The 27,751-nt window shown below is 40.1% G+C and overlaps 1 protein-coding gene across 5 annotated transcripts in view; it reads right to left on the bottom strand.

Annotated features, from left to right (window-relative positions):
- Positions 1–27,751, bottom strand: part of LOC127450133 (rho GTPase-activating protein 23-like) — a 137,845-nt gene that overhangs the window by 13,324 nt on the left and 96,770 nt on the right. For 3 of the 5 annotated variants that reach the window (XM_051713940.1, XM_051713939.1, XM_051713938.1), the window contains exons 7-17: positions 18,367–20,110; positions 10,309–10,467; positions 9,640–9,751; positions 9,494–9,533; positions 9,134–9,271; positions 7,982–8,290; positions 1,485–1,546; positions 1,062–1,293; positions 604–756; positions 308–386; positions 103–176 (exon numbers count right to left, since the gene is read on the bottom strand). In XM_051713940.1, coding sequence (XP_051569900.1) covers positions 103–176; positions 308–386; positions 604–756; positions 1,062–1,293; positions 1,485–1,546; positions 7,982–8,290; positions 9,134–9,271; positions 9,494–9,533; positions 9,640–9,751; positions 10,309–10,467; positions 18,367–20,110 — 3,102 coding nt within the window. Of the gene's footprint in view, positions 1–102; positions 177–307; positions 387–603; positions 757–1,061; positions 1,294–1,484; positions 1,547–7,981; positions 8,291–9,133; positions 9,272–9,493; positions 9,534–9,639; positions 9,752–10,308; positions 10,468–18,366; positions 20,111–21,133; positions 21,294–27,751 lie in introns of those variants that run through there. The other 2 variants (XM_051713941.1, XM_051713942.1) reach the window with 2 other exon arrangements.

The following is a 27,751-nucleotide window of genomic DNA, read 5'->3' as shown; positions in this document are numbered from 1 at the left end:
GAAAAAGAAAGAAAAGACAATGCAATGTGAAGAAAACAGTATGCAGAGAAACATTTAGAAGAATGTGGTAGTAGAAATAACATATTAAAAACACTCGCATACCAGTTTCTTCATTGCCCTAAGTCTATCACTGGCATTCACCATACGATTGGCCTCAATAAAGTCAATGTATTTGTCTAAGGGGTTAGAGAGCAAGGAAAATAGAAGAAAGAGAAAATGTCATTGCATGTTACAACCAGTAATGTTATACAGTATGTTTTGTGTACATACATAAAATAGTGCTTGCCCATATATTGAGAAATCTCACCATCTGTGAAGAGGGGTTCTGGAAGTTTACGAAAAAAGGACTTCAGCAGGCTGCTGACCACATTAAGGTCCTGCCATTTCTGTACAAGAGAGAACAAAGTGAAAGCAGTTAGAGGCACAGAACAGATTTTGTTGAACAGAACTGACTGTCATAGAGTTCTCAGTATGAGGAAGCATCCCCTTCAGCATGGGAAGTGGAAATGACCAGTATGTTGACTCAGTCTTAAAGAGCCAGTGGAAATGTAACAATGATGGTGTGTCAGAAAGAGACCATGTGTGAGTGAACAAACATCACACCTCCTCAGCAGTGTTGATGTCAACTCCTTTATTGAGCTGTTCCTGCAGAATGGACACTACGGCATTGTTTCCTGGCACTCTGTAGATCCCTGTATACTCAAGCCCCATGTCTTCCACCAACCCGCAGCAGATCTCCACAATCTGGGGGATAAACTACACACAAACAAACAAGCATTTTAAGCGCACAGCACTTACAGTAACCCACATGACTTTATTCTGTGGAACACAAAAGGAGATTTTAGGCAGAATGTTCAGGGAGTGACAGCCTCAGTCACTATTAACTATAATTGCATCTTTATTTCCACACAATGAGAGTGAACCGTGACTGAGGCTAACATTCTGCCAAACATCTTGTTTTGTGTTCCATGGTAGAAAGTAATAAGGGTGAGTAAATGATGACAGAATTTTCATTTTTGGGTAAACTAGCTCTTTAAAGCACACATCGATAAATGACTCACCTTGTTATTGGTAGCAGGCTGGCAGTCTTCTAGCCGTACCCCAAAAGCTTTAGGACTTGTCTTCTTGGCCTTCTTCATTATGTTTATGCCCCATGGAGATTTAGGGGGGCTACTCTCATCTTTGGCCTCGTGTTTTGGTGAATGTGGAGGTGCACAGCTGTTGTCTTGTTTACTAATCAGAAATGTCATTCGAGGCACCCTGGGTGAGGAGTCTAGCTTATTACCCGTTGGACTACAGGAGGCAACCAAGAAGAAGACGATCATTGTAACCCTGAGACAGTTAAATTTAAAAACACACTGCTACAACAACTTGAACCCATTAAATATGCACCCAGCAATCTAATAGGATATCCCCCCCCCCAACTTAAAGACTAAAAAGTGCCCATTGCAGCAGTGCAAATTCACAATGCTCTCCAAACTCACCTTTGCTTCCTGTAGTCATTAAGCTTCTTACTGATGAGAGCCTGTCGTGAAAAACCCAATTCCTACATGCACACACACACAAAAATAAAACAAAAAACTTAATTTTGAAAAACTAAATTGTATTAAGGGGCTGCCACATGACTCGCATCGGGATGTCAATGCACCGCTCAATGCCAGTGTCAAGAGATGCTTTGATCGGCGCATGAAAAGTGCTGCAGAGAACTTTTTAATTTCGCCGTTAACATCGCCCGCATAATGATACATCATCTGAATTATCCGTAATCATTGACTGACACTTCGAAAGGTCAGCGGCAACAGGGTGAAAGTTGAAATTGCTTGAACTTTGAGCACCGCATTAAAGTGCTTGACGGAGGTAATGCTGACGCTTCACTCCATAGAGCTTAATGTATTCGGCAATGTTGACATGAGTCATGAGGAAGTCCCTTTAGGCATGTATTGATGGTCTGGGTTCATGATAAAAAAAAGAGATTAAAGAGGCCCCTTTTATTTGAAGTGTGCAAACTGAAGTGTGCAATTTCTGTGCCACTAGCGGCACCAAAAGGAATTACAAAATAGTGACTGTTTCAAACGGTTTCCCAAACACTTCCACAGTTTTCCATTGTTTGGACCAACAGGCAGTTCCACCCCAAACTTATGCCAGTGGTTGAGCAAATGCTGCTGTGTCAGGCCGCTCAAACAAAGGAGTGTTTTGGAAATGCCACAGACCAACATTGTGGAATTGGAGAAAGTGTTTTGACATCTGAAAATTACACACATCACTTTAAACCTGTGATTTTAATCCTGTAAAATGTATTAAGACCATTTCATATTCATTAGGGCACCCTGGGGTGAGAGCAAAGTATGCTAACAATGAAGCACAGGAACAGAGGAAGCAAAGCAGTTCTCAAATATAAATCCATGTTCTCAAATCCATGTCAACATAAGCTGGTTCCTTTACTGGAAGTGACACCCATAATAAAACCAGTATCACCCATCTGTTTGTCTAATTAAAGGCTGGATCACACTACACAACTTCAAAACCAATTGCAAATATACAAATAAAACTGACTTGAATAGGTTTGGCGACACGCACAGAGCCGCAGGTGAGCCAAAACTGCACAAATTCCCTTACGTTTTTAAGCAGGCACTCAGTGCTAGTTCCGACAGACATGAACCAATACCTAAAGCACTTGGGGTGTTCATTGCCAAAGTTATATTGCCCTACTCCATTGATAAATTATGTGCGATTTCCGCGTATGGTTAAAACACTCGTGTCGCGTTATGACATCCCTTCTCATATACATTTTAACATCAAGGTTTTTCCTTCTATAGCAGGGGTTGGGAACCTATGCCTCGCGAGCCACGAGTGGCTCTTTGTTAAAAATCAAGTGGCTCGTTGGGTGTCTCACCATTCATCACCAACATATGATCGTTTAAAACTTTCTAGAGATAATTTTCCTGCAGAAAGTGTGGGTGCGATTGCAAAGCTTGAAGTCAATTACACTTCAATGATCACTGTTTTGATTTCCTTTCTCCCAAATTTGTCATACAGCTTACTCCTGGTGAACAAGGTTTGAAATTAACACCTGCCAAATGCAAATTTTTCATGCGGAGTGTCGGGTAATTTTGCTGATGTACCAGCCACTGTGGAGGGCGACCTGTAATACTTCTCGGAGTGATATGACAAGAAATTAAACACAAAGATGCGCGTATGATGAAACGTGTGATTATATTTTGAAGAACAGACGAAAGAAAAGCCACCGATGCACGTCTGATTTGATATGTGTGCAATGAAAGCGCTTCTCCAAGACACACATATGCATATAGTTCTGGGCCTCTTTTCCTAATAACTATTAATCTTAGCAGTTAAGAGCATTTTCTACTAGCGATTTTACGAACGTTTGTTATTTTTTATGTGCACCCAGGGTGTGAAATAGCACCCGCCACCCTCAAAATGCGTCGAGGCTCAATCTATATATCTATAATCTCATACTCACAACAAGCAGGTGACCTGTAAGACGTCTTGGAGTGACACATGACAAGAAATGCTGTTAGTCACAAAGACATGCGCATGAAGAAACATTATTATATTTAATCATATAAGAACAGAAAAGCTGTCAATGCTTGTGTCTGATTCGCTGTTTATTCAGAGGCGTGCAGCGGGATCCTGTCTCGTAGAATACGTGTTATCACTCTTTTTTCACTGTTTCATTTGTCTGAAAACTGTTTGCAAGAATAATGTTGTCTATGAGAATGCTGCAAATGGTCTCCAATCCTCTCAGGAGGTGCTGTGAGTTTCGCTTTATTTCAACGGAGCAGATCGCTCTTACGCATTGTGAACGCAACTCTGCAGGTTTAGCAATATATATATATATATATATATATATATATATATATATATATATATATATATATATATATATATATATATATATATATATATATATATATAGTATATATATATATATATATATATATATATATACAGTTGCAATCAAAATTATCCAACCCCCCAAGACAGTAAGGATTTACAAAGGTAAGCTTTTCTGATGATCCAGAATTTTTAAACTTTACATCTATATCAGTTGAGTGACACATTCAAAGTCATAGTGTATATATATAACCTAATACTTCTAAATAGAAGGATTTTTTAAAAATACAGCCATGTCATAATTGTTCAGCCTCTATTGCATGTAGCTGTTTCTTAAATATGTAAGGCTACACAAGTAATTGTTTTAAAACAAAATTAAGACATCTATCTGCAATGGCACTTAAGTTTTAAAATTTAAGTTTAGCGTTGTAAGCAAAAATGTATTTCTATGCAAAAAATGCAATTAAAAATAAGCTGTCTCAAAAGCTAATAGAGGAGGTTATTTTATTACACAAGAAAGGTCATGGCTAAAAGTACATTTCCAAGGCACTTCAATTTCCAATAGACAAAGTTGGCAGAACCATTCATACATTTTTTAAATATGATACAACAGCAACCTTCTAGGGGTGTGGAAGAAAGCAAAACTTCACCAAGGGAAATGTTGACTTGAATATTCAAGAAGTAATAGGAAAGAAGTAGGAAAGACCTGTGGAGTCCTGGAAGAAAGTTTTATAGATGTATGACACTAACTGAAAATGAGTTTTAGATCCATGGGTCAGCAGTACGTCTGGAGTAAGATGACAAGGTGATGACAAGAACGACACCATCCCCACAGTCAAGCTTGGAGGTGGGTCAGTCCTGTTATGGGGTGTTTTGCGGCTGCAGGAAACGGCTATCCTGACTATGTGACTGACACATGGATTCTTTCAGGTATCGGGCCATTTTGGCATGAAAAATGTGATGCCTTCAGTGTGTAAATTGAAGCTCGGTTATCACTGGACTTTCCAGCAAGACAATAACACCAAGGATACATCCAAGTTGTCCAGAATCTGGTTCAGGGACAGGTTGTGGAATGTCCTTAAATGGCCCTTTCAGTCCATCATTAAAATCCCATTGCAAACCTTTGTTGGGATTTCAAGGAAGCAGTGGCAGCACATACACCAAAGAATGCCAATGAGCTGGAAGCTTTTGCTCATGAGAAATATGTAAAAATTCTAATAGAGAGGTGTCCGAAGCCTGAGAACACTTACCTGAAACATTTATTTGCTGTTATTAAGGATAAAGCATGCTCCACAAATGACTGATTTTGGGGATTGAATATTTTTGACATGACATTTGTGGAGAGAATTAGTTATTTTTTATTTAAAATTTGGGTAAACTGAACTCTTTGTTCTCAAAATCACTCAAATGTGTATTAAAAACTTACTTTGACTGTTTACTGAGGTTTTAGTTTATGTGTTTTAATTCATATCACCAGAATTTACTGCTGGTCAGGGGTGTTGAATAATTTTGTTTGGAAGTGTATATATATATATATATATATATATACACACACACACACACTGGTGGCCAAAAGTTTTGGAATAATGTACAGATTTTGCTGTTTCGTAAGGAAATTGGTACTTTAATTCACCAAAGTGGCATTCAACTGATCACAATGTATAGTCAGGACATTACTGATGTAAAAAAACAGCACTATCACTATTTGAAAAAAGTCATTTTTGATCAAATCTAGACAGGCCCCATTACCAGCAGCCATCACTCCAACATCTTATCCTTGAGTAATCATGCTAAATTGCTAATTTGGTGCTAGAAAATCACTTGCCATTATATCAAACACAGTTGAAAGCTATTTGGTTCGTATACAATGCTTGAAATTGCCAAAAAACTGAAGATTTCATACAAAGGTGTACACTAGTCTTCAAAGACAAAGGACAACTGGCTCTAACAAGGACAGAAAGAAATGTGGAAGGCCAGATGTACAACTAAACAAGAGGATAAGTACATCAGAGTCTCTAGTTTGAGAAATAGACGCCTCACATGTCCTCCGCTGACAGCTTCATTGAATTCTACCCGCTCAACACCAGTTTCATGTACAACAGTAAAGAGAAGACTCAGGGCTGCAGGCCTTATGGGAAGAACTGCAAAGAAAAAGCCACTTTTTCTTTTTTCTTTTGAAACAGAAAAACAAAAAGAAAAGGTTAGAGTGGACAAAGAAACACAGACATTGGACAACAGATAATTGGAAAAGAGTGTTGTGGATCTTAACCCCATTCAGCTTTTGTGGGATCAGCTAGACTGTAAGATGCATGAGAAGTGCCCGACAAGACAGACACATCTATGGCAAGTGCTGCAGGAAGCGTGGGGTGAAATGTCACCTGAGTATCTGGACAAACTGACAGCTAGAATGCCAAGGATCTGCAAAGCTGTCATTGCTGCACGTGGAGGATTTTTTGATGAGAACTCTTTGAAGTAGTTTAAGAAGTTTTCAAGTTATTCATGTCCTGACTATACATTGTGATCAGTTGAATGCCACTTTGGTGAATAAAAGTACCAATTTCTTTCCATAAGAGCAAAATCTGTACATTATTGGCCAACAATGTATATATATATATATATATATATATTAAACAAAGACAAAAGTGATTCAATCATAAAATAATACAAGACACCTTGAACCTAAAATGTAGTTCTATTTTCTTTTCTTTAGGCAGCATAAACTGTATTACCTAAGTACAATACAAACACATTAGATAAGAACACACATTTGGCAGCATTTTTTTGGGAACACATGGGAATTTATTAGGCTTATTTATTATGATTATTATGATTATTATTATCTTTACATTTATAACTGTCTTTAGTTCTTCATTTGTAGGCTATAAGTAATTTTTCACCTGTTGTCGTTAGAGACGGTTAATGTTTGAATTTGGGGTGGTTATATATAAGATTGTTTGATCATTTTGTTATTTTAATTGCTTTTTTCATTTTGTTCAAAGTGCCATTTGAATTTAGAGATGTCTTTTGTTTAAGTTTTTTGTGTTTCAATAAATTAATTAAATTTTTAAAGCAAAATCAATTAAGCAAATATATTCACTGACCCTCGGCAGAGGGGTTGATGGTATAATCGGATATCGTGATATTTTTTAAGGCGATTATCTTTAAAATATTTTTTTACATATCGCCCAAAAGTAAACTTTTTCATGAACAAATGTAAAAAACACGTTTACTCAATTCCATATTGCAATATGTTACCTATTAATTGTTGCATATTTGTTTGTTTTTGTGTTTTTGAGTAGTCTATGGGCATAATAAATATTTTATTTTATTGAAAAACTTTTTTTGAAAATATTAAATTATTAGTTTGTGCTATGGCTCTTTAGAAAAAATGCATCAACCAAAAATTTTAAAATTGGCTCCTTAGTGAAAAAAGGTTTCTGACCCCTGTTCTATTGTGATGTACAGCTTCTGAATGTTGAATATATAATGAGTTGAGCCTGAAATGCACTTTATGTTCATGCATGTAGGATAAATGCAGGTAGGCCTATTAAGTAAAAAAAAAAGTTGATTTAGTATTTTTTTTTAGTTAAGGACCCTATTATTTACCAATTAACCATGGTTTTACTGTCTTAATATTGTAATAACCATGACTGCTGTCACCATGGTTTTCTTGGCAGAAATCATGGTTTTGATACAATTAACCATAGTTTGTTTTACAACAGTAATACTAAAGTTCCCATATAGTTCCCATGATTTTACTATAGTATTGTAACCATGGCAGTAACTATGTTAGTTTTGTGGTTACTATGATTTTACTACAGATACCATGGTTAAACTATTGTTACTGTAGTGAAACCATGGTGATTTTAGTAGGGCAAACCTGTTGTAGTGTTTGTTACCAAATAATAGAGTATTCTTACTTTGGATTTGGCAGTATATATATATTTTCTTGAACATAGCGAATACCGAACCGTTCCAAACCATGATACAAACTGAACTGTGAGAAATTTGAAATGTTACACCCCTAATGGGTACAGACTTTCATACTGTTGAAAGACTCCAGTTACTAATGATGCAATATGACCTTCGTTCATGCTCTCTATTTATGTATCCACCTCTTTCTCACCTCGTTGTCAGTCTTGCTGTTCTCTCCGATGACTCTGATCCACTCAAGCATGTCCTCTCTGTCCTCAGCCTGCAGCAGGTATTCACAGAAGTCCTGTGTGGTCAACCTCAGTGCATTCTTGCGCTTCGTTTCGCTGTACGCTATGTCCACAAGGCAACCCCGGATACTGATTGGCTGCTCGTCCTCAGCCCCACCTCCCAGCACTGCCCCTTTGAGCACTGCCTCTCGCTTGTCTTTGTAAAGGAAGAGTGAATGGGACTGAAGCACTGAGAAGACTCTTCTCCAAGGCCAGATGGCACTACCCACCTTCTTCAAGATACAAAGAGAGAGACAAAATGTCTTCAAATAGTCAAATATAAATAAAATAGATTAGAGATAATAAACAAAAGGTGAACTAATTAATTGTTATTTAGTTTGCGCTTTTATTCAAAGCAACTTACAGTTAAATTATAACAGGTACAATACCCCTTGAAGGTGCACTAAAGTTTTTTACCTACAGAAATGCATAGTATTTTTTAACAAATGTGTTTAAAATGATGTACAGTCAGAAGACTCGAGTCAGTTTTATTTTACATGAGGGTGGTCCCCCTAGAAGGTGCCATTAAATTGAGATCACTTGACCAGTGAAAATATAACATGCTACATTTCACTGCTAAGGTGGCACAAAAATGGCACGCAAATCACAAAAAGGTGACACTGATTTTTTTAATCCCGGGAAACAATGAAACACAAAAAATAATATGCAAAATAAGTTTGTCATGAGAATGGGAAAGCTAAAAAGTGGCTCTGATGCATGTACAGTATAGCATATTTTATTACATTGTTATGTCTGCATTGGCAGAGGAACCGAACATTAGATTTGGTTCCATTTTGTTTTTTTGTTTTTTGTTGGGGGGGGCAGGTATATAATAACCTTTTGGTTGCAAATATACATACAAGGGTATTCTGTGTATAGCTGTATCATACACTTTTACTAAAATGGCATTGGTAACATTGGAAACTTTTGCATGATGCTCAATCCCCACCAATAAGTGTAAGTATAAAGTTCAAGACCACTCTTGTGTTGCGACATTGCCGACAAATACAAAGAAACAACAAGGGTCAGTCCTCTTCTGGATTTTATGCTAACCCTCACACCTGTCTTTCTCTTACCTTGCCCTTCACCGTGTGGATCTGTTTAAAGTGGAGCCAGCCTTCTCTTTTCACGTCACTATAGCTGATGCTACCCAGCTCAGAGGTAGAGTGTCGTTTAGTGCGAGCCTCCTCAGCTGCACCCAGACTGTCCAGAGACTACATGCATGACACAGGGAAGAGTTACACAACTCACAAATACACTTCTAACACAAATAGAATTGACAGGATCAATACACAATGACCAAGAATAATGAAAGAGAAAATATAAAAGCTATAATATTCTGATTACATTCCTTTTTTAACCACAAAAAAGAGGAAATTTGGTTCATGCAGAGTGTATGAGCCAGTCTCTACTGTAATTCATAAAATTAAACTCACCCCTTCAGTAAAGAAACTCTTGACTCTTTTTGGAAGCTTCCTGTTGAAAGACCACAATGAGAATTGTTCAAACACAGAATCAACCCACATCTTAAATCAAAATATCACCAATACTATCTATAAAATATATTTGACCAAAAACTCACGAGAAGACTCGCCCCTCTTCTCTATATGCATTAAGACCCTCATCGCATGACTTGGAGCGTTCAGTGGTGATGGCCAACAGATAAGAGGAACGACGATTAGACTTGGCATCATCTGCTCATGAAGAGAGAGAGAGAGTGAGTGAGTCAATTCATCCATTAGTCTGACAATATATCATTGTGCAAGACAGTTAGTATTGAGCTGAGTAGGATACAGGAAAAGGGTAGTCTAAAATAAGGTGAGGAATGAAAGTGAATTTTTCACGGAAGTGACCACATTTTTAAGATAGGACTTTGAGGTCTTCAGTGAAGTCCAAAGATGCTGCAAGGCGGTACATTACCGAACGAGCAAGTGGACATATGCAGTGTGCGCATGCAGTACACAGATACTTTTCTATCTGGGAAGATTTTATGTAGTTTTGCAGTATGAGTATGCATGCAGTAGGGGAAGCTCTACATCATTGACATGCAGATTCTGAATGTTTGTATCTCGAAGAGGAACAATTATTAAACAGTTCCTCAAACTGAATGGCATTTTTGCATGTACAGTTCCAGGCAGTCATATCTGTATCTTATTGCACATGATTGTGAGAATATTTTTAAGGATAGTAATGATTTGCAATTGGTCATTTAGTAGTAACAGAACAGTTTTCTCTTTCTCCGGTCACTCACTGCAGTCGAGGGAGAAAAGGAGTCTGAAGGGAAAGGTGAAGGTTGGGGAGGCGGGGCTTGTGGCCACTGCAGGGGCGGACTTAAGACTACCACTGGACACAACGGAGGAGGCGGGGATATGACACGCCCGCAAATCTGCACTTGGACTGGTCGGTTCATCTGTGGGAGGAGTGGAATGGGGAAAAGGAGAAGAAAAGATGGGAGAAAGGGGAAGGAAGCAAGGAAGGAAGGAAGGAAGGAAGACAAAATTAAAAGATAGAAAGTTATATTTGGTAATAGGATTAAGATTGAAATGGAATATAAAATAATATAAGGGAAGAAAAGGAAGGAGGGAAAGGTTGGATGAAAAGCAATATGGTGTTGCACAATTATTGTAAATGTTTAAGATATTCAGATATCATAATACTCTAAAAACACAAGAGTTGCCTCTTTCTCTCTTCTCTGACACAAATACTTGTACATACAAGACAAAAATAAATTAACTGAATTTGCACACAAGACTCTTTACAATGATCAAATGCACAACACTCATAACACAACATAGTAAGATGTAGAGTTGTATCTATTAACACACACATACAGAATCTAGAGAGGAGTGATCGAGTTACAACAAGAAGCTAATTTGCATATCAGCATCTAGTTAGTACGATCATTGGCTACTAAAAACATGTATATGGTACATGACAGTGAAAGATGGTGACAAAAGAAAACAAAGACTGAATAATCAAAATACGTTCTCTCTTATACCTGAATCGTAGCCCTCCATGTAAAATGTGCTCAATGTGGAAATGAGATGTACAAGCCCGCTTTGTTTTTAGGCATGGTTTCAGTTCTTGCAAAAGTGTGTGCTTCAAACACTGGGAAGTGGCCAGTCACACCAGGTATGCTCTGATGACAACTATTGTAGAAACACCTCTTCACGTTTAACCAGTTTCAATTAAAACGTTAAAAGATCCTTTAGGTACCTTCCAATTTTTTTATTTCCAAAACCCCTCACACACACACACACACACACACACGCACACAGGGTATGTAATTCTTCATTTTCAATGCTCTCATTTACATGTGCTTTCACTACCTCTTTGGCCGGAGCAGTTAACGTTTTGGTAATATGTTAGGTCATTCCTGCCCTGCAGAGGTAATATTATAATTTCATAAACATAAGATGGCTATACATGGATATCTCAATGATTACAGATGTCAACCAACATACAGTCTGCAGTGATATCATTCCACACCACTAGGTGGCATGAGCACACAACCATCACTAAAAATGTAAACTACTAATTTCTAGTACAGCCAACTAACAATTCGCAATATGAGAACTTTTATTTTGTCACCATTTAAATATATATATATATGAAGTTACTTGCAATCTTTGCCTCAGAAGAGAGAGGTATGTCTTGCAAGGCAAGACAGTATGTACAATTGTTTGACATAGACACACAATACACCTCAACCCTTAACACACAACCTCAACCTCAAATAACAGTGACAATTTACAAACCTCATTAAGTTAAAAGATGAGCTCAAAACATCACCACACAACTAAAACGAAAACAGCATAAATAAAGTCAGCAAACAGCAAGAAATAAGCCTATAACACAAACCACATAATTTATTTGTGTTGCAATGCATGCTGGGAACTCACACATCAGCAACACTGTTCAATAAGAAATTGTTTGTTCAGACAACTCTGTTAGACTATTTGGGACAACATCTAGGGGAATATTCATGGTCTAATATGTTTTTATATAGTAATTTACATTTTGAGGTTCTGTGACTCAAAAACCCCCATAAGCGGGATAAAATGCAACTTCATTTTTTTACAGTGTAGGCATTCTCTATCATCCCTCTTGCTCTCTCTCTTTCTCTGGAAGGTAGAAGGGGTGGAAACAGTCCCAATCTAGGATGTGGAATCTGGACTGTGCCTGTTTTCCAGCCACTGGCAGAAATAGCTGTTCTGTGGGTTTAACAAAGGCCCTCATTACTGCAGCCTGAGTATGAGCTTACACACACACACACACACACACACACACACACACACACACACAGTATAGAATGTATATCATGGACATACAACATTTGCACATGCAAAATCCATCTGTTCTCTACTTAACATCAGTTCTGTACTGCCATATTTATGGGTTCAGATGAGATGCTGTAAAATATGATCTAAACCAAACAGAATGACCCCCTATAAACAGACTCTCATTGGCCATGAGATATCAGTATTTCTAAAGACATATCCATAAAACCGAATCATATAGAACACAAAAATAACTAACATGAACATGTTCCCTTTAATAGTGTCACAAATCAAAATTAAACCAAGCTTACAAGATGTATGAGGGAATGAATATGAGGGAAAGTGTGGTGAGAGGGATGGAGAAACCATTTTTTACCATTCACATGCTCAACAGTTCATGTGTGTGTGGATGGGTACAATTCTCTGGTGTGTTAGTGTATGAATGGTTGGTGGATTGTAGACTACTCCCATTTTAATTGGAGACACAATGGCCATATTGATGGCAGAAAGAGCTGAGTGTGCCGAATGTGTCTGGTAATATCTGAGAGTGTGAATGTGTCCTTCACCCCTAACCCCAAAAACCCCTGCTTCATACCCCTCTTCCATTCTCAGGTGAGCACATGGTGGTACAAATGTACACTATAATAAAAGACAAGAGAACAGGCTCATTAAATTATGACATATTCACAAACTACTACTGCATATTTAAGCAAAAACTAATTAAGCAGGTCCAATGCCAAATTTTCATAATTTCAAAAGGTTCGGACACCTGAATTAATAGATTGGCATCTGTTTTGTTTTACATAGCTTCCAAAAAATAAAAAATAAAAAATAATAAAAACCCCACCAGATCATTGCAGTTTGATCTATCTCAGCTAAGTAGGTCCTTAAAATGCAAGTGAATGGTGATTTCTCTTTTGAAGCTCAAAAGAAATCACAGAAAGTTAGCATAAATGTCTTTGATACGCTTTTGGTGCAAAAAAAGATAATTATTAAAGTACTTTGTAATTATAATCCAACGCTTCACGAGAGGGTGGAGTCCAACCGGTCTCTCGTGTGACGAATTCGCATTGCCATGAATACAGATGTAATCTCACGTTCTCCTCTCGGTTGAGACATCTAGGATAGCACACAAACGCACCATTGTGAGTAAAGAAACAAGTCAATACAGATCTAAATCAAAACCAACCAAGCTACTGTACAGCGTTCCTCCTCACTTGTAAACAGCGCTGCTCTTCTGGCTGTGATGCACTTGCCTCAGTTCTCACATGTTTCAAATGCCAATGTGAATACTGCTTCTGACCAGAAGCATGATTTAGAGTTTAAAAAAGTACTTAAATATTTATCTTTTTCGCACCAAAAGTGATCATGTCACTTTAGAAGACTTGATTTTTTGGACCTACTGAGCTAAGATATTTTTCTATTTTTCTTCAAATGTGTTGTGGTGAAAAAGAAAGTCATACACACCTGGGATATCATGAGGGTGAGTAAATAATGAGATAATCTTCATTTTTGGGTGCACTATCCCTTAAAATCTACAAATGTAAAACCTTTTCAATCTAAAATCAGGCCGAATTGAGACATGGTGATAATAGGCATTTACTTTGATGTATGCTGTTGATTAATATAGTTATGCAATGCATCCCACTGATTCACAGTATATACAGTATTTATCGCCTCTCTTCTATCTTTGCTAGTTGTAATCATTTGATTTGCATATAATCTTTACATACTAAAAATATGCAATAACACAAACATACAACTCTGTTCACCTTGAATCAATAAGTGAAAGTTTAATACAAACACATCCACTAAGAGAGAGACACTAAGAGAGAGTGTTTTTATCATTATGGTTTAACATGGCCCAGCTTGCGTTTGTGTATGATGTGGAGTGTGAGCTTTTGTTAGTTTCATTTTAGTTTATTTTAAATCTTTTATGCCTTTCTGTATCCATCAACCTCTAATCCAGGGACTTTATTACCACAAACACACCCCTCTCCCATCCTCATTCAGATTAGTTGAGCAATATGTGTTTTTCAGTGGTTGAATTTTAAATTATTACATTTGCCCCCCCCCCCCCCCCCCCCCCCCAAATCCTGAAAATTTATTTACAATCCTGCTCTAATTCACATAATGCATGGAGGTAAATTAAAAACAAATGCAAACAAACTGAAGGGTCTAACCCTGTGTTGTGCTGTGCGGGTGTAGATTAGCAGGAACATGCATCTGTTACTTTGCTGTACATGAGTGCTGAATGCTATAGGTGGGGCAGTTTTATGCAAAGCATGCGGTTTCAGGCTTAACCCTCCTCAGGAATGAAGACTGCACTAACAGCAGTTTATACAATCATAACAAATTAAATAAAAAAAAGACTGACAGTGAAAACATCACATCAATCTAAAAATAAATAGCTATGAAATTATATTTTAGTTTTTCATAAAATTTTGCTAATATAAACTCCTTATAGCAATATTAAAGGAAACCAACTGACCAGCTGAAAGCTTTTAAGGACAACTGCAAAATCAATAGCACTCTAGTTGGATCCAGCTGTGCAATAAACACATAATTAGAGGAAACAGAGATTCATAGCCAACCGTACCTAACCTGGTATCACATGTAACATGAAGAACATTGGCGTATGTCTATCACAGTTTGTTTTGAATTTTTTGAATTCAGCCAGCCATTTTCTTTTAGATTTACTCTTGCATTCTGGTTTAGCAATAAAGGGCAAGCAGAGACAGGATCACTACGAGCTGGAGGCCAGAGCAAACACACAAATGCATACACACTTTCACTGGTACAGTTGTTGACACAAAGCATGTCCATTATCTTTTTTATTTAACAGCATCAAGATTTGAGGTAACATTTTACATGAAAGTAAAAGAAAAGGTGCATATTTTATGTCATGTAACTAACTGGAATTTTTTCAAAAAATGTTCACCAATTTTAATAAACTTTTATTCTAGTTTATTGTAAAAAGTCTTTCAGGGTGACAAATTAATTCTAAAATTACAAAAATCCAGTGTAGTCTCTCTCATTTAATATGAGGTCATAAAACAGAATGTATAATAATAATAACAGAATTAGCAAATGCTGTTCAAATAGTTTTGGGTAGAGTATACCGTCACACAGTAGGTCTTTCCAAACATTTACAGTTGAATTCAGACGTTTACATACACCTTGGCAAAATACATTTAAACTCAGTTTTTCACAATTCCTGACATTTAATTGTAAAAAACATTCACTGTCGTAGGTCAGTTAGGATCACTACTTTATTTTAAGAATGTGAAATATCAGAATAATAGTAGAGAGAATTATTTATTTCAGCTTTTATTTATTTCATCACATTCCCGGTGGGTCAGAAGTTTACACACAATTTGTTAGTATTTGGTAGCACTGCCTTTAAATTGTTTAACTTGGGTCAAACTTTTTGGGTAGCTTTCCACAAGTTTCTGACAATATGTTGCTGGAATTTTGGCCAATTCCTCCAGACAGAACTGGTGTAACTGAGTCAGGTTTGTAGGCCTCCTTGCTCACACACGCTTTTTCAGTTCTGACTACAAATTTTAAATCAGATTGAGGTCAGGGCTTTGTGATGGCCACTCCAATACCTTGACTTTGTTGTCCTTAAGCCATCTTGCCACAACTTTGGAGGTATGTTTGGGGTCATTGTCCATTTGGAAGACCCATTTGTGACCAAGCTTTAACTTCATGGCTGATGACTTGAGATGTTGCTTCAATATATCCACATAATTTTCCTTCCTCATGATGCCATCTATTTTGTGAAGTGCACCAGTCCCTCTTGCAGCAAAGAACATGATGCTGCCTCCTCCAAGCTTCACAGTTGGGATGGTGTTCTTCGGCTTGCAAGCCTCACCCTTTTTCTTCCAAACATAACGATGGTCATTATGGCCAAAAAGTTCCATTTTTCTTTCATCAGACCAGAGGAAATTTCTCCAAAAAGTAAGATGTCCCCATGTACACTTGCAAACTGTAGTCTGGCTTTTTTATGGCGGTTTTGGAGCATTGGCTTGTTCCTTGCTGAGCAGCCTTTCAGGTTATGTCGATATAGGACTCGTTTTACTGTGGATATAGATACTTGTCTACCTGTTTCCTCCAGCATCTTCACAAGGTCCTTTGCTGTTGTTCTGGGATTGATTTGCACTTTTCGCACCAAACTATGTTCATCTCTAGGAGACAGAATGCGTCTCCTTCCTGAGCGATATGATGGCTGTGTGGTTCCATGGTGTTTCTACTTGCATACTATTGTTTGTACAGATGAATGTGGTACCTTCAGGCATTTGGAAATTGCTCTTAAGAATGAACCAGACATGTGGAGGTCCACAATGTTTTTTCTGAGGTCTTGGCTGATTTATTTTGATTTTCCAATGATGTCAAGCAAAGAGGCACTGAGTTTGAAGGTAGGCCTTTAAATACATCCATAGGTACACCTCCAATTCAGTATACCTCCTATCAAAAGCTAATTGGCTAATTTTCTAAAGGCTTGACATCATTTTCTGGAATTTTCCAAGCTGCTTAAAGGCACAGTTAACTTAGTGTATGTAAACGTCTGACCCACTGGAATTGTGATATAGTCAATTAAAAGTGAAACAATCTGTCTGTAAACAATTGTTGGAAAAATTACTTGTGTCATGCAGAGTCAAGTAGATGTCCTAAGCGACTTGCCAAAACTATAATTTGCTAATATTAAATCTGTGGCGTGGTTAAAAAATTAGTTTTAATGACTTCAGCCTAAGGATATGTAAACTTCTGACTTCAACTGTACCTCTTATATATAGTGACTCACCAAAGACTTCTGTTCTTTTAAAATTATGTTAATCATAATTATTACAGACTTAACCTAATCTAAACCTAACCTAACCCTAACTTTAAAAGAAAATGTATTGAATTAAAAATATACAGTATACAGAGTATATTTATAAGCCACTTTTCGCTTAGAGCACATCCCTTTGAAGAGATTTAGTCAGATTTAGCTAGCTTCTGAGGATATTTTTCAGCAATTATGTCCCCAAAGTAAGGCTAGGTTACAAACACACACATACAAACAAATCTGCCTCAGCCAATCAACCAATGTCTCTATATAAATTCATTAATACATATCACATAAAACAGTAATTTCTCACAACAACTACCAAATCCTTTTGCTCCAGATCAAGTAAAATAGAAACAGGACAGAATGGGCAAAACATCGGATGAGAAGAAAAAGAAGGAGAGCAAAGACTAATTTAAGACTAATTTAAATCCAGTAAGTCTGATTCAGTCACAGACAATTGATATTGTCAGCCTAACCGTGGGAGATTCCAGTGTTACCTAATGCATAGACATTCATACTGGTTCACCAGACAGAGGAAATGAAGAGTAAGACAAGTGGGGTTGAGAGTTATTATGCCAAGTTTAGTCATTCTCTAACATTCCCATCAGGCTATTTTAATGGTGTCTGGATACTTAATCAGTTTTCCTGTTAAAATAATATCCACGGAGAGAGTGAGCAAATGATGGAAATAGAGAGAAAGAGAAGGAGAACCAGACAGAAGTTTGTCTAACATATTCAACAGCAAGCCTCAAATGAATATGATCTTATCATGTGCACATGGAAAGTTTCTTGATAAGACTTAAAGGTGAAGTGCAAAATTTTTGTGCCCCTATAGTCACCAACTGGAATTGTAAAATTAATGACTTTTCAAACAGGTTTTCCAAACACTGCCACCATCTGTCATTGGTCAAACAAACAGATAGTCATATCCTAAACACACATGATTGGTTGAGCCAATGTTTCTGTTTTGGGCTGGATGGGCCACTCAAACAAGCAGAGCAACATTTCGATAGTGGCACACTGTTTACACTTTTTAGAGGAATCAATTTATGAATGGCTAGTTGTCTCTGCATATTAGGCTGGGATGGTAAAAATGATTGTAACATGGAAAAAAAAATTACACAAGAATATAGAGAAAAAAGAGAACATGATAGGAAAGGGACAATACTAGGGCCAGTGAGAAGAAGGGACTTACCAATGAATGGAATTGAAGCAAGAGAGTCATTGTCTATGGTCAGTGGTGGTAGGTTACCATTCGTGTGGTGATGTGAAACAGCACAATCAGCTTTGGCAGGGGGGTCAGTAGGGTCATAGGTAAAGAGAAGAGGGTCACTGGAGTCAAGGGCTATGGCGTAATGTGGATGCCGGAGCGTGTTCACACCCCTGCGGCCTGTGGGTGGCTTTTGCCTAAGAACAACTTCCTGTGTCTGAGAGAGGACTTCATCTGTGGCTCCCCCGGCCACTCTATCATGATTAGTGGGTTGATAAGCTCTGTCTTGTTCTTCAGGGGGTGTGGGAATGGCAGTTGTATTGGAGGTGGTTGGTGGGGCCGGGGAGGGAGTAGTCCCCGAGGGGGGAAGCCCTTCTGGAGGACTGATCTTGAGTGTAGAGGTCCAGCTGAGGTGTGGACCTGTATAAGAGGGGTCTCTAAATGACTGGGCTTGCTGCAGGATGCGGCCAGTCTTGCGATTAAAAGAGGGGCTGTAGCTACGGTAGCCAATCGGCTTTTCATCCATACTCTGGCAAGAGGGCAAATGTCTTGTCTGTGGAGCTTCCTGTTGATGTTGTGATGTCTGAGATGCATGTTGGTGCATGCGTTTTGTTGTATGTTTGAGGTTTTGAGGTGTCTGTTGATGGTGTTGGGGTGTGTGGTGTTGACTTTGGTAGGGTAATTCTATGTGCTGGACTTGCGTAGCACCGAAAGGTCCGGCATGCCTCGGATAGCCTTCAGTCCTGTTTGGCGGATGCTGGACCCTTGCAGATCTATCCAGTCGTGGTGAGAGTATCCCCACAGCTCGGTCTACAGTTTCCAGTGAACATCCTGAGTGGCAGTACTGGCTTTCAAGGAGGTCTTCAGAGGATTTGCGCTCATAGGCCATTACAGGTGGGTGCTGTCCATATGCATGCTCAGCCCGCCCGTCTCCATGGCTCCAGTGGGGTTCTGCAGTATGTGCTGCAGTGCTCTGCTGCTGCAAAAGCAACAATGTGTCTTGTGACATGCTGTGGGGGAAGTCTTTTTGTTGGGAACGTCTGGCCCTCCCTAGCTCACCTAGACGATCCTGTGAGAAACTCCTGTGCTGTGGGTGCATGGTGTGACAATTAGATCGCTCCCGCTCTCGCTCATGACCTGGAACTTGGCTGTAATACCAGTTGGAAAGGGCTTGTTGGGTGTGTTCGCTGCGGCTGGAAGGGGGTATTGATGTTGGCTGAGAAAGGCTAGCCCACGGTGGGCTCCACTTGTGTCCTCCAGCGTGGCCCATGGCAGTACCCACATTTTGGTTGGGCAAATGTGCATGATGCATTGGGCTCATCATCCCTCCTGAGGAGGAAGAGGATGAGAAGGAATGTCCTCTAGTTTGTCCGGTTGGCTGTTTTTCCCTGTCAGTCATTCCATACTGGATCTCTTCAGTTCGGTGTGCAGGGTTACTGTGACAAACACCCCCTGGTTCACAGTTCCTTCCCTCGCTTGCCCAGACAGGGCTGGAAGCGACTGTCCGGTTGTCAAGTTGTGGAGAGGGACCAGAGAAGGAGCCGGGCCAGCAGCTCCAGTTGTCCAGCTGGTTTTGGCCCATGTGTGAGGAGGCTGGGCAGGGGGAGTACCCTACAGGAGACTGTGATTTTGTACGTGGGGAGTAGAGGAGAGGAGGCGGTGGTGGAAGATTATAGGCCTTTCCTGTGTATGGATTGTTCCCTCTAAGGTAGGCATCATGGGAGTATGCCTGCAAAAGAGAGACAGAGTTCAAAACAAAGAGAAGTGTTTCATAATGTGGTGCAAAACTTCTGGCAAAATTAGTTAAAAAGTGATTGTAGAGCCTGATCATGTGATAGTTTCAGTATAATACTAGGTTACACAACTCCCCAAGTGCAGACACAAACACCTGTACAGGGTTCCCACACACTTTGACAAATGAATGTACATGATCTTTCCAGTCATTTGCGATTACTGGATGACAACTTCTACATCAAAAGCAATTTCTAGCTGATTAGATTAATTCCTATATAAGATTTCAATAATAATTATAACTATATAACTAGAAAAATAATGTCTATGACTTTTCCGGTTGTTTGTGATTACTGTATAAGAATTTGTACATGCAAAAAGCAATTTCTAGTGAATATATAATATTATAGTAAAACATTTTATCTTCTAATATTTTAGAGCTGAGCATACTATAAAATGTGTTTACGTTAGTAATTGATAAGACTATTCATGATTCTTTTCAGATTATATTAATTTCCATGACTTCTCTATTCTTTGTTTTAAAGATTTTATTAAGTTCCATGCTTTTTCCAGGACATAAAATCACAATTTCAAAATTCCCTGATATTTTCAGGTTTTCCATGTCCTGGAAACCCTGCCTATCCTACTGGCTTAAAAACCTCCGGCTACAAGTCAAATGCTAATAATCACAAATAGCATTATTTTTAAAAAGACAGTGCTTTGGCAACTGCAACTCCAAACCTCAACAGCTTGTACGACCTGTGCAGTGACTGCTGTGTGACTCCAGAGAGGATGTCAACTTGACCAAAAGCACCAGAACCTCATTAACTCTGACCTTAAAACACACTGACACAAACTTGGGATGAGTGCTACATTAAAAATGTATTAACAATACAGAGACATGGCTCACTGAGGAAGAGCTGTATGACTCAAGACAAGACAAACAAATCAACTAACTCAGCACAGTGTATGCAGTCTGCTAATACATACAAATATATGAACACAGAGAATGGAAACTCACAGAGCGAAAGCAGCATTCCTAAGTCCCAATGTGTACAGAGTGTCTTTCTCTCTCTCTCTTATTCTTGTTCTTTATATTATTCTCTTTAACCTCATAAATATACCTCTTATGTCCTTGTTTTCGCTCTGACAATTTCACGCCTTGTTGTCATACCTCTCTCTTTCTGTTATTCTCGATATCTCTTGTCTATGGTGAGCTCAGCCCTACCCAACCCATTGCTCTTGACCTCTCTCTCTTTCTCTCTCTCTCTCTCACCATCTCGTTGTCTCTCCACCCTGTGGAAGTGTGGGATGGGCCACATAACTGATGATGTCATCCCTGGAATGTAGTTGATGCGGGTGTAAGGAGGGGTGCGTGGAGAGACAGACTGAGAAGGAGAGGAAGAATTGGGGAATGGATTGCGGAGTAAGAAAGAGTGGGGTCTCTTAGGAGGGTTTATGGGTAATGTGCCCAGTTTGAGTGCTCTAGTAAGAGAGTTCATTCAAGTGTGTATACAGAATGTGTCTGTGTATGCAACACACACATGTGTAAAGGCTTCCCTCTGCCTTAAATGAGATGTGTTGCATGTCTGATCATGTGGGCAATTGGGTAATTTGTGCATGAAAGACAATATGTGTGTGGGAATGCTTGTGTGTTGTGTGTTCTTTGAGGGAGGAATGCATATGTTTCTGTGTTTTTGTGTGTATGCCTGTAAATCTTATGACCACTTCAATAACTGCTGGTGTGTCAAAGTCAGTGCAGCTGTAGCAATCTATTTTGTAACACATTGCTCTATAATAACTTCTTAAAATTATCTGACTTATGTAATTAGAAATGTCTTCTGTTTCTGTGTCTATTCAGATGTGTGGGATCTATATACATGCTTCTGAATGTATATGTAGGGGGGTTCTCTTTTGTAGGAACTCGAGCTGCGTAATTGCATTGGGACACACCCTGAGTGTCACGTGGTCTGAAGCCCTTGTACAGTCATGCCAATTTTTTGGCTGGTGTCGCATCAATTCAGATTTTCTGTTCTTCAGTGCACGATCACGTCTGGCCCGTGTTGTACCTACGACTCACGTCGAAGTGAGGATCATTATTATTCTCCCTTTTGAGTGGCAATACAGGATGGAATTTAAGAAGTGCTTACCTCCGTGCACGCAGTTCATCGTCAATGAAGATTCCCATGACATGTGTATCGCCTGTCTGGGGTTTTGCCACACGGAGGCCATTGGAGGGTTCGGATTGCCCACAGTGTGATTTAATGAATGTCAGGACACTCCATGAAAGGCTTGCCTCCTTCATAAATTTGGTCAAGCCACGTGCTGGTGCAGGCTGCGTGTCACCCAGCATCACTGTGTGCAGCCATGTTACTCGTGGGAGGCTGGCACAGACACTGAGGAGATGGGAGCTGAGCAGCCGGCCGACCTTCGGTTTTCTCTGTCACTCTCCCCGGGTTCGGCTAGACGTTCTCCAGTGGAGTTTACAAATGGGCATTTTTTGTCCTAGCCCTGAGGCCCGCACAATGTTTTCCTTCGGCGCTGAGGATGAGGACGCCATGTCTATGGCAGCGTCGGATTCCGAGGATCTCGCCGGCGGCCAGGCCAAAGCCTTGCCTCCTAGCAGTCGGATTTCCATACCTTTGGTAACTTATATGGAATTGCTGGAGGTTATTACATGTGCAGTGGAAAAATTGCACCTGGATTGGCCAGATGAAGTGCAGTCGGAGAATCATAAATCGATCATGGATGAATGTTTTTAGCAGGCCAATGCGCAGCTACGCTTCGTAGGCTGCTTCCTTTTTTCCCGGACCTCCATCATGAGATTTAGAAGTCCTGGGATCAACCTTTCTCAGACAAAATCACAAATCAATCGGCCTCAGAATTTTCTAATGTGTGTCGAGCTTCCGACCACGGACATACTTTGGTTCTGGCGATGAAAGAGATGCTGGCTGCCCATCTCTCTCCTTCTTCGGCGACCACATGGAAATCGAGGCCTACTATTCCCTTGAAGCCGTGCAGAGTTACATCGCCCTTGTTGAGCAAGGTCTAGCAGGCTTCAGGCCAGGCGGTTTCAGCTTTGCACATGCTGGTGGCTTTTCAAGCCTACCAGGCCCATTTTATGAGGGATTTAGATGAGGGAGCTGGATTGGATGCTGAGGCCATCATGGAATAGCGCAGAGCTTCTGATTTGGCACTAAGAGCTACCAAAATTATTGCTTGTGTGGTTGTTTGGAATATGGTGCGCCTCGTGGTGGCGGAATGCCATCTGTGGCTTACGTTCACAGACATATGTGACAAGGACAAGGCCATTCTAATGAACGCCTGTGTCACAATCCAGACTGTTTGGTGATGCAGTCCAGTCGGTGGTGGAAATATTCTGCGCTGTAAAACAGCAGACTGCCACGTTCCAGCAGATGCTTCCTCACAGAGAGAGAGAAAAGCCTGCTGCAGCTCCGGTGTGTTCATGTTTGGTATCTTCACAACGTCCCACCAGAGAGCCACATAAGGCGGCAGACACAAGTTTTGCACCTCCTCAGAAGGATTGGGGTCCTCGTTCATTCCCGCCATCACAGGTGTGTCCTCATAGTTGTTTAGATGTTGGACTGGCCCCTTTTAAGTGGCCGGCAGGACACCAGAAGCAAGCCTGATGGACTTGCAGTGAAACGAAGGGTGAGCCCCCATTCAGTGAATGAAACTGGACCATACAAACATATCCATGTCATTCCTGTTTGCCTTTCAGACAGCACTGGGTTGAGTTCACCATTTCTCGCACCTCAAACACCTGAAAGCCAGAATATAGTTCAGTTTCCCCCTGCAGCTTGCGCTGGGGAGTGAACAATAAAAAAACACATTCCGAATTCAGCCTCTGTCTCCATAACCAAGGGTCTCGAGACATGCATAACAGAATTCTATGTCCATCAAGCACACACAGTGAACATATGCACCACACGTTGTCCCCCCCATAAAAAATGCTGAGGCTGTTGTGGTGAACCAGTTTTCTCAAATAAACTTTCCCCCCAATGTTCATATATTTTCCCTGTTCAAAATGCCAGGGAAAAGTTTTATTCTGTCAGTGTCCCTACTGTAGATACTTTCCAGGGCGCTCACCTTTTATGCCTAGATCCAATAAAGGCAAAAACATTATCAAATTCCCTTCAACCAGCCACAGTATTCCCTCTGCTGTGCCGCAATAAAAGTATAAAAGTAAAGTAAGGCAAGTGTGCCATCTAGTGGTTACAGGTCGCACTGCAGGAAAGAGACATGCATTAATCCCTCTGTCTGCCCATCTGTCGGCTTGGCAGCAGCTGAAGGGCATTTCGAACTGGGTACTTTGAATGATAAAGCATGGTTATATAATTCAGTTAAGGTGAACTCCGATGGTGTTCAATGGGGTTGTTCGGGAAGCTCCGTTTTTGATTCGGGAAATTCCAACTGTCTTAGAAAAAGGGGCAGTAGAGGAGATTCGCCCTTTTCAGAGAGAATCGTTTTTTAAAGCTATTGTTTTCTGGTACCGAAAAAAGACAGCAGCTTGCGTCCCATTCTGGATTTGAGGTGTTTGAATTCCACTCTGATGAAATGTCAATTCAGAATGCTGACGCAGAATCAAATAATGTCACAAGTGTAGCCAAGGGACTGGTTTGTGACAATAGATTTGAAGGACATTTATTTCCATATTCAGATTGGGCCAAAGCACAGGTGCTTTCTCAGATTCGCTTTCGGGGCAAAGCGTATCATTTTGCGTCCTTCCGTTCGAACTTGCACTGGCACCACGCACTTTCACAAAATGCATGGATGCAGCTTTGACACCCTTGAGGCTTCAGGGCATCCGCATTTTGAATTATCTCGATGATTGGTTGGTGCTAGCCCACTTGGAGACTTTGGCTTCCCAACACCGAGATGTCATTCTCAGCCATTTGAGCAATCTAGGGCTGTGTGTAAACCTAGACAAGAGTATCCTGTTGCCAAGGCAACATACTCTGTTTCTAGGGGTGGAGCTGGATTCGCGGGCAATGCAGGCACGTCTGTCTCCAGTTCGCGTTCTGTCACTCCGCTGGTATCTGCCGATGTTCAGAGTGGGACGCATTCTCCCTGCAAGAACATTTCACAGGCTTTTGGGGCTCATGATCGCATCTTCCGCTGTCATTCACCAGGGCATGTTGCATGCGAGACCTTTTTTAGTGCTGCATGAACTCCATAAAGGGACTTCAACCACAGATGCATGTGTTCTGTCTCTTCTAAGTGATATGTCAGTGCTACTGAACTCTGTTACCATGGGAAACTGACCTGCCTTTTGATGTTGGACGTTCCGTTGGGAAAGGTATGTCGCCGCAAAGTTATAATGACAGATGTGTCCTCCATGGCTTGGGGCGCTGAATACGAGGGTCATCCAGCCTATGGGGTTTGGATATATTGGCATATAAACTGTCTGGAGATTTTTGTGATGTTGCTGGCATTAAAGATTCAGGGCAGCCATGTCCTCATCCAGTTGGACATCAGGACGTGGTGTCCTACATAAATCGCCAGGGAGGAGTGCATTCTCATGCCATGCTGAGGCTGGCACATTGCATTCTTCTGTGGGCATGGGACAATGTGCTGTCTCTATGAGCTGTGCATGTCCTGGGCCGGTTGAATTTGGGGGTGGATCTCCTGTCCAGACAGTGCTTGATGCCCGGAGAGTGGACATTAAATCCTCAGATTATGGAACAAATCTGAAGAAGGTTTGGCAGAGAGGGCCACACTGTCCCCTCTGGTTTTCCCTCTCACCCCCGGCACTGCTGGGCATCGATGCATTGGCACATCAGTGGTTGACAACACATCGTAACGTGTTCCCACCGTTCATTCTGCTGCACACAGTTCTGCAGAGAGTTTGGGAGGATCGGGTTCGGCTTCCGTTAGTGGTGCCGTTTTGGCCATCTCAAGTTTGGTTTTCGACTCTGGTCTCTCTCCTGGAGGAAATGCCTTTGGAGATTCCAGTCAGAACAGACGTGTTGTCTCAGGCATGGGGCAGCATTTGGCACCCCCGGCCAGACTTATGGAAGTTATGGTTATGGCCCCTCAACGGGGCGCTCTTTTGAATGATGGGTTATCTCCTGCTGTGGTTGATACCATTCTGAGTGCTCGAGCTCCATCAACTAGGTAGCTTTATATGTTGAAGTGGTGCATTTTTGCTTCTTGGTGTACAGCGCGAGGTGAAAATCCAGTTCACTGTCCTGTCGTTACAGTGCTGAATTTTTTGCAGAGCGTTTTAGGGCCGGGGTTTCCCCAGCTATGCTTAAAATATATGTTGCTGTGTCGGGCTTTACTGGTTGTTTAGATCAGTGTTACTATCAGAAATAATTAATAATTATTTCTTTAGTTATTAATTAATATTTAAATTAATTAATTGAATCTAACTCATTAAAACCTCATATGGGGCTCCAGTAAATGTAGTGCGCTACGTTTAGGAGCGGGTTTAGTTATTAGCAATAATATTTACAATTAATTATTAAAATCAATAGAACATTGATGAGAATCAATGTTAGCTTTTTCTAATCCTTTAAATCAATAATTATCAAAGATAATCGTTAATTGTTAACATCGATGAAACATTAATTAAAATTAACACTAGCTTATTGATCATTCAAATTCAACAATCATCAAAGATAATTATCAATTATCAAAAATCAATAGAATATTAATAAGGATTAACATTGACGGGGCACCACCCTGGAATCAGGGATTAATAACCAGATATTATAACAGTCTCAATATTAGATTCTTTTCTTAGGAAAATCGACATCCGAAGAATATCGATTTTCGGGGGAAAAAAACAATGAATGAAGGCTTGAATCCGAGCACTGATATCCCGTCAGTATGACACAGGTGTATACAAAACAAACCAAAACACTTCTCTTTGTAATATAACAAAGTTTATTTATGCAGTAATATCAATTAATAATTAATACAATGCAGTCAATAAACTTCCGACTTACAACTACAAACTAAACAGTGATATGATTAGATATGGAAACTAAAATAATCCTATAACACATAAGGTGTGTGTGTGAGAGTGTGTGTGTGTGTGTGTGTAAGGAGGGATGCGCACAAAATTGCGGACGTGACTCTCGTGGAGAGCTGAGCTTTATCACGAAGCTATCTACTAGCCAAAAATGTGTGCCAGAATGTTTGTGAGGGGTCGCGCGCGTGTGTGTGTGTGTGTGGTTAGTACGAGAGAGAGAGAGAGAATTAAGTGATGGCCCCAAAGCCGATTTCGCGATCATGGGAGAGAAAGCAGCTGTTAGTTTATCACTCAGAGACGTGGTGGACGGCTCGTAAACCATCCCGCAGTCTTTGATTCTTTAATGGATAAACTCAGTTTGCCGGTCTCACCCGCGATGGTGGAAATGCACAACAGCCCAATGTGGTTGGACTACAATACAGCAAATCAAATTCATGATAATTAATACCCTGAGTATTAATAATGAGCGGACATGGCGGTCCGTAAACTGTACAAGCAATAACCTTGATACACAAGAATAACACACTATAATATTCTATCTCTGCCCAGACGTAAACCTCTTACTTGAATCGCATGAGGATGCAGAATGTGTGTTCATTCGTCCTTTAACTCCAACTTGGTTCCTCGAGGCTCGGGTGA

This window comes from Myxocyprinus asiaticus, chromosome 13, assembly GCF_019703515.2.
Source record: "Myxocyprinus asiaticus isolate MX2 ecotype Aquarium Trade chromosome 13, UBuf_Myxa_2, whole genome shotgun sequence".
Classification (NCBI taxonomy): domain Eukaryota; kingdom Metazoa; phylum Chordata; class Actinopteri; order Cypriniformes; family Catostomidae; genus Myxocyprinus; species Myxocyprinus asiaticus.
The sequence above is the reverse complement of the archived record's forward strand: the minus strand, read 5'-3'. Positions and strand labels throughout refer to the sequence as shown.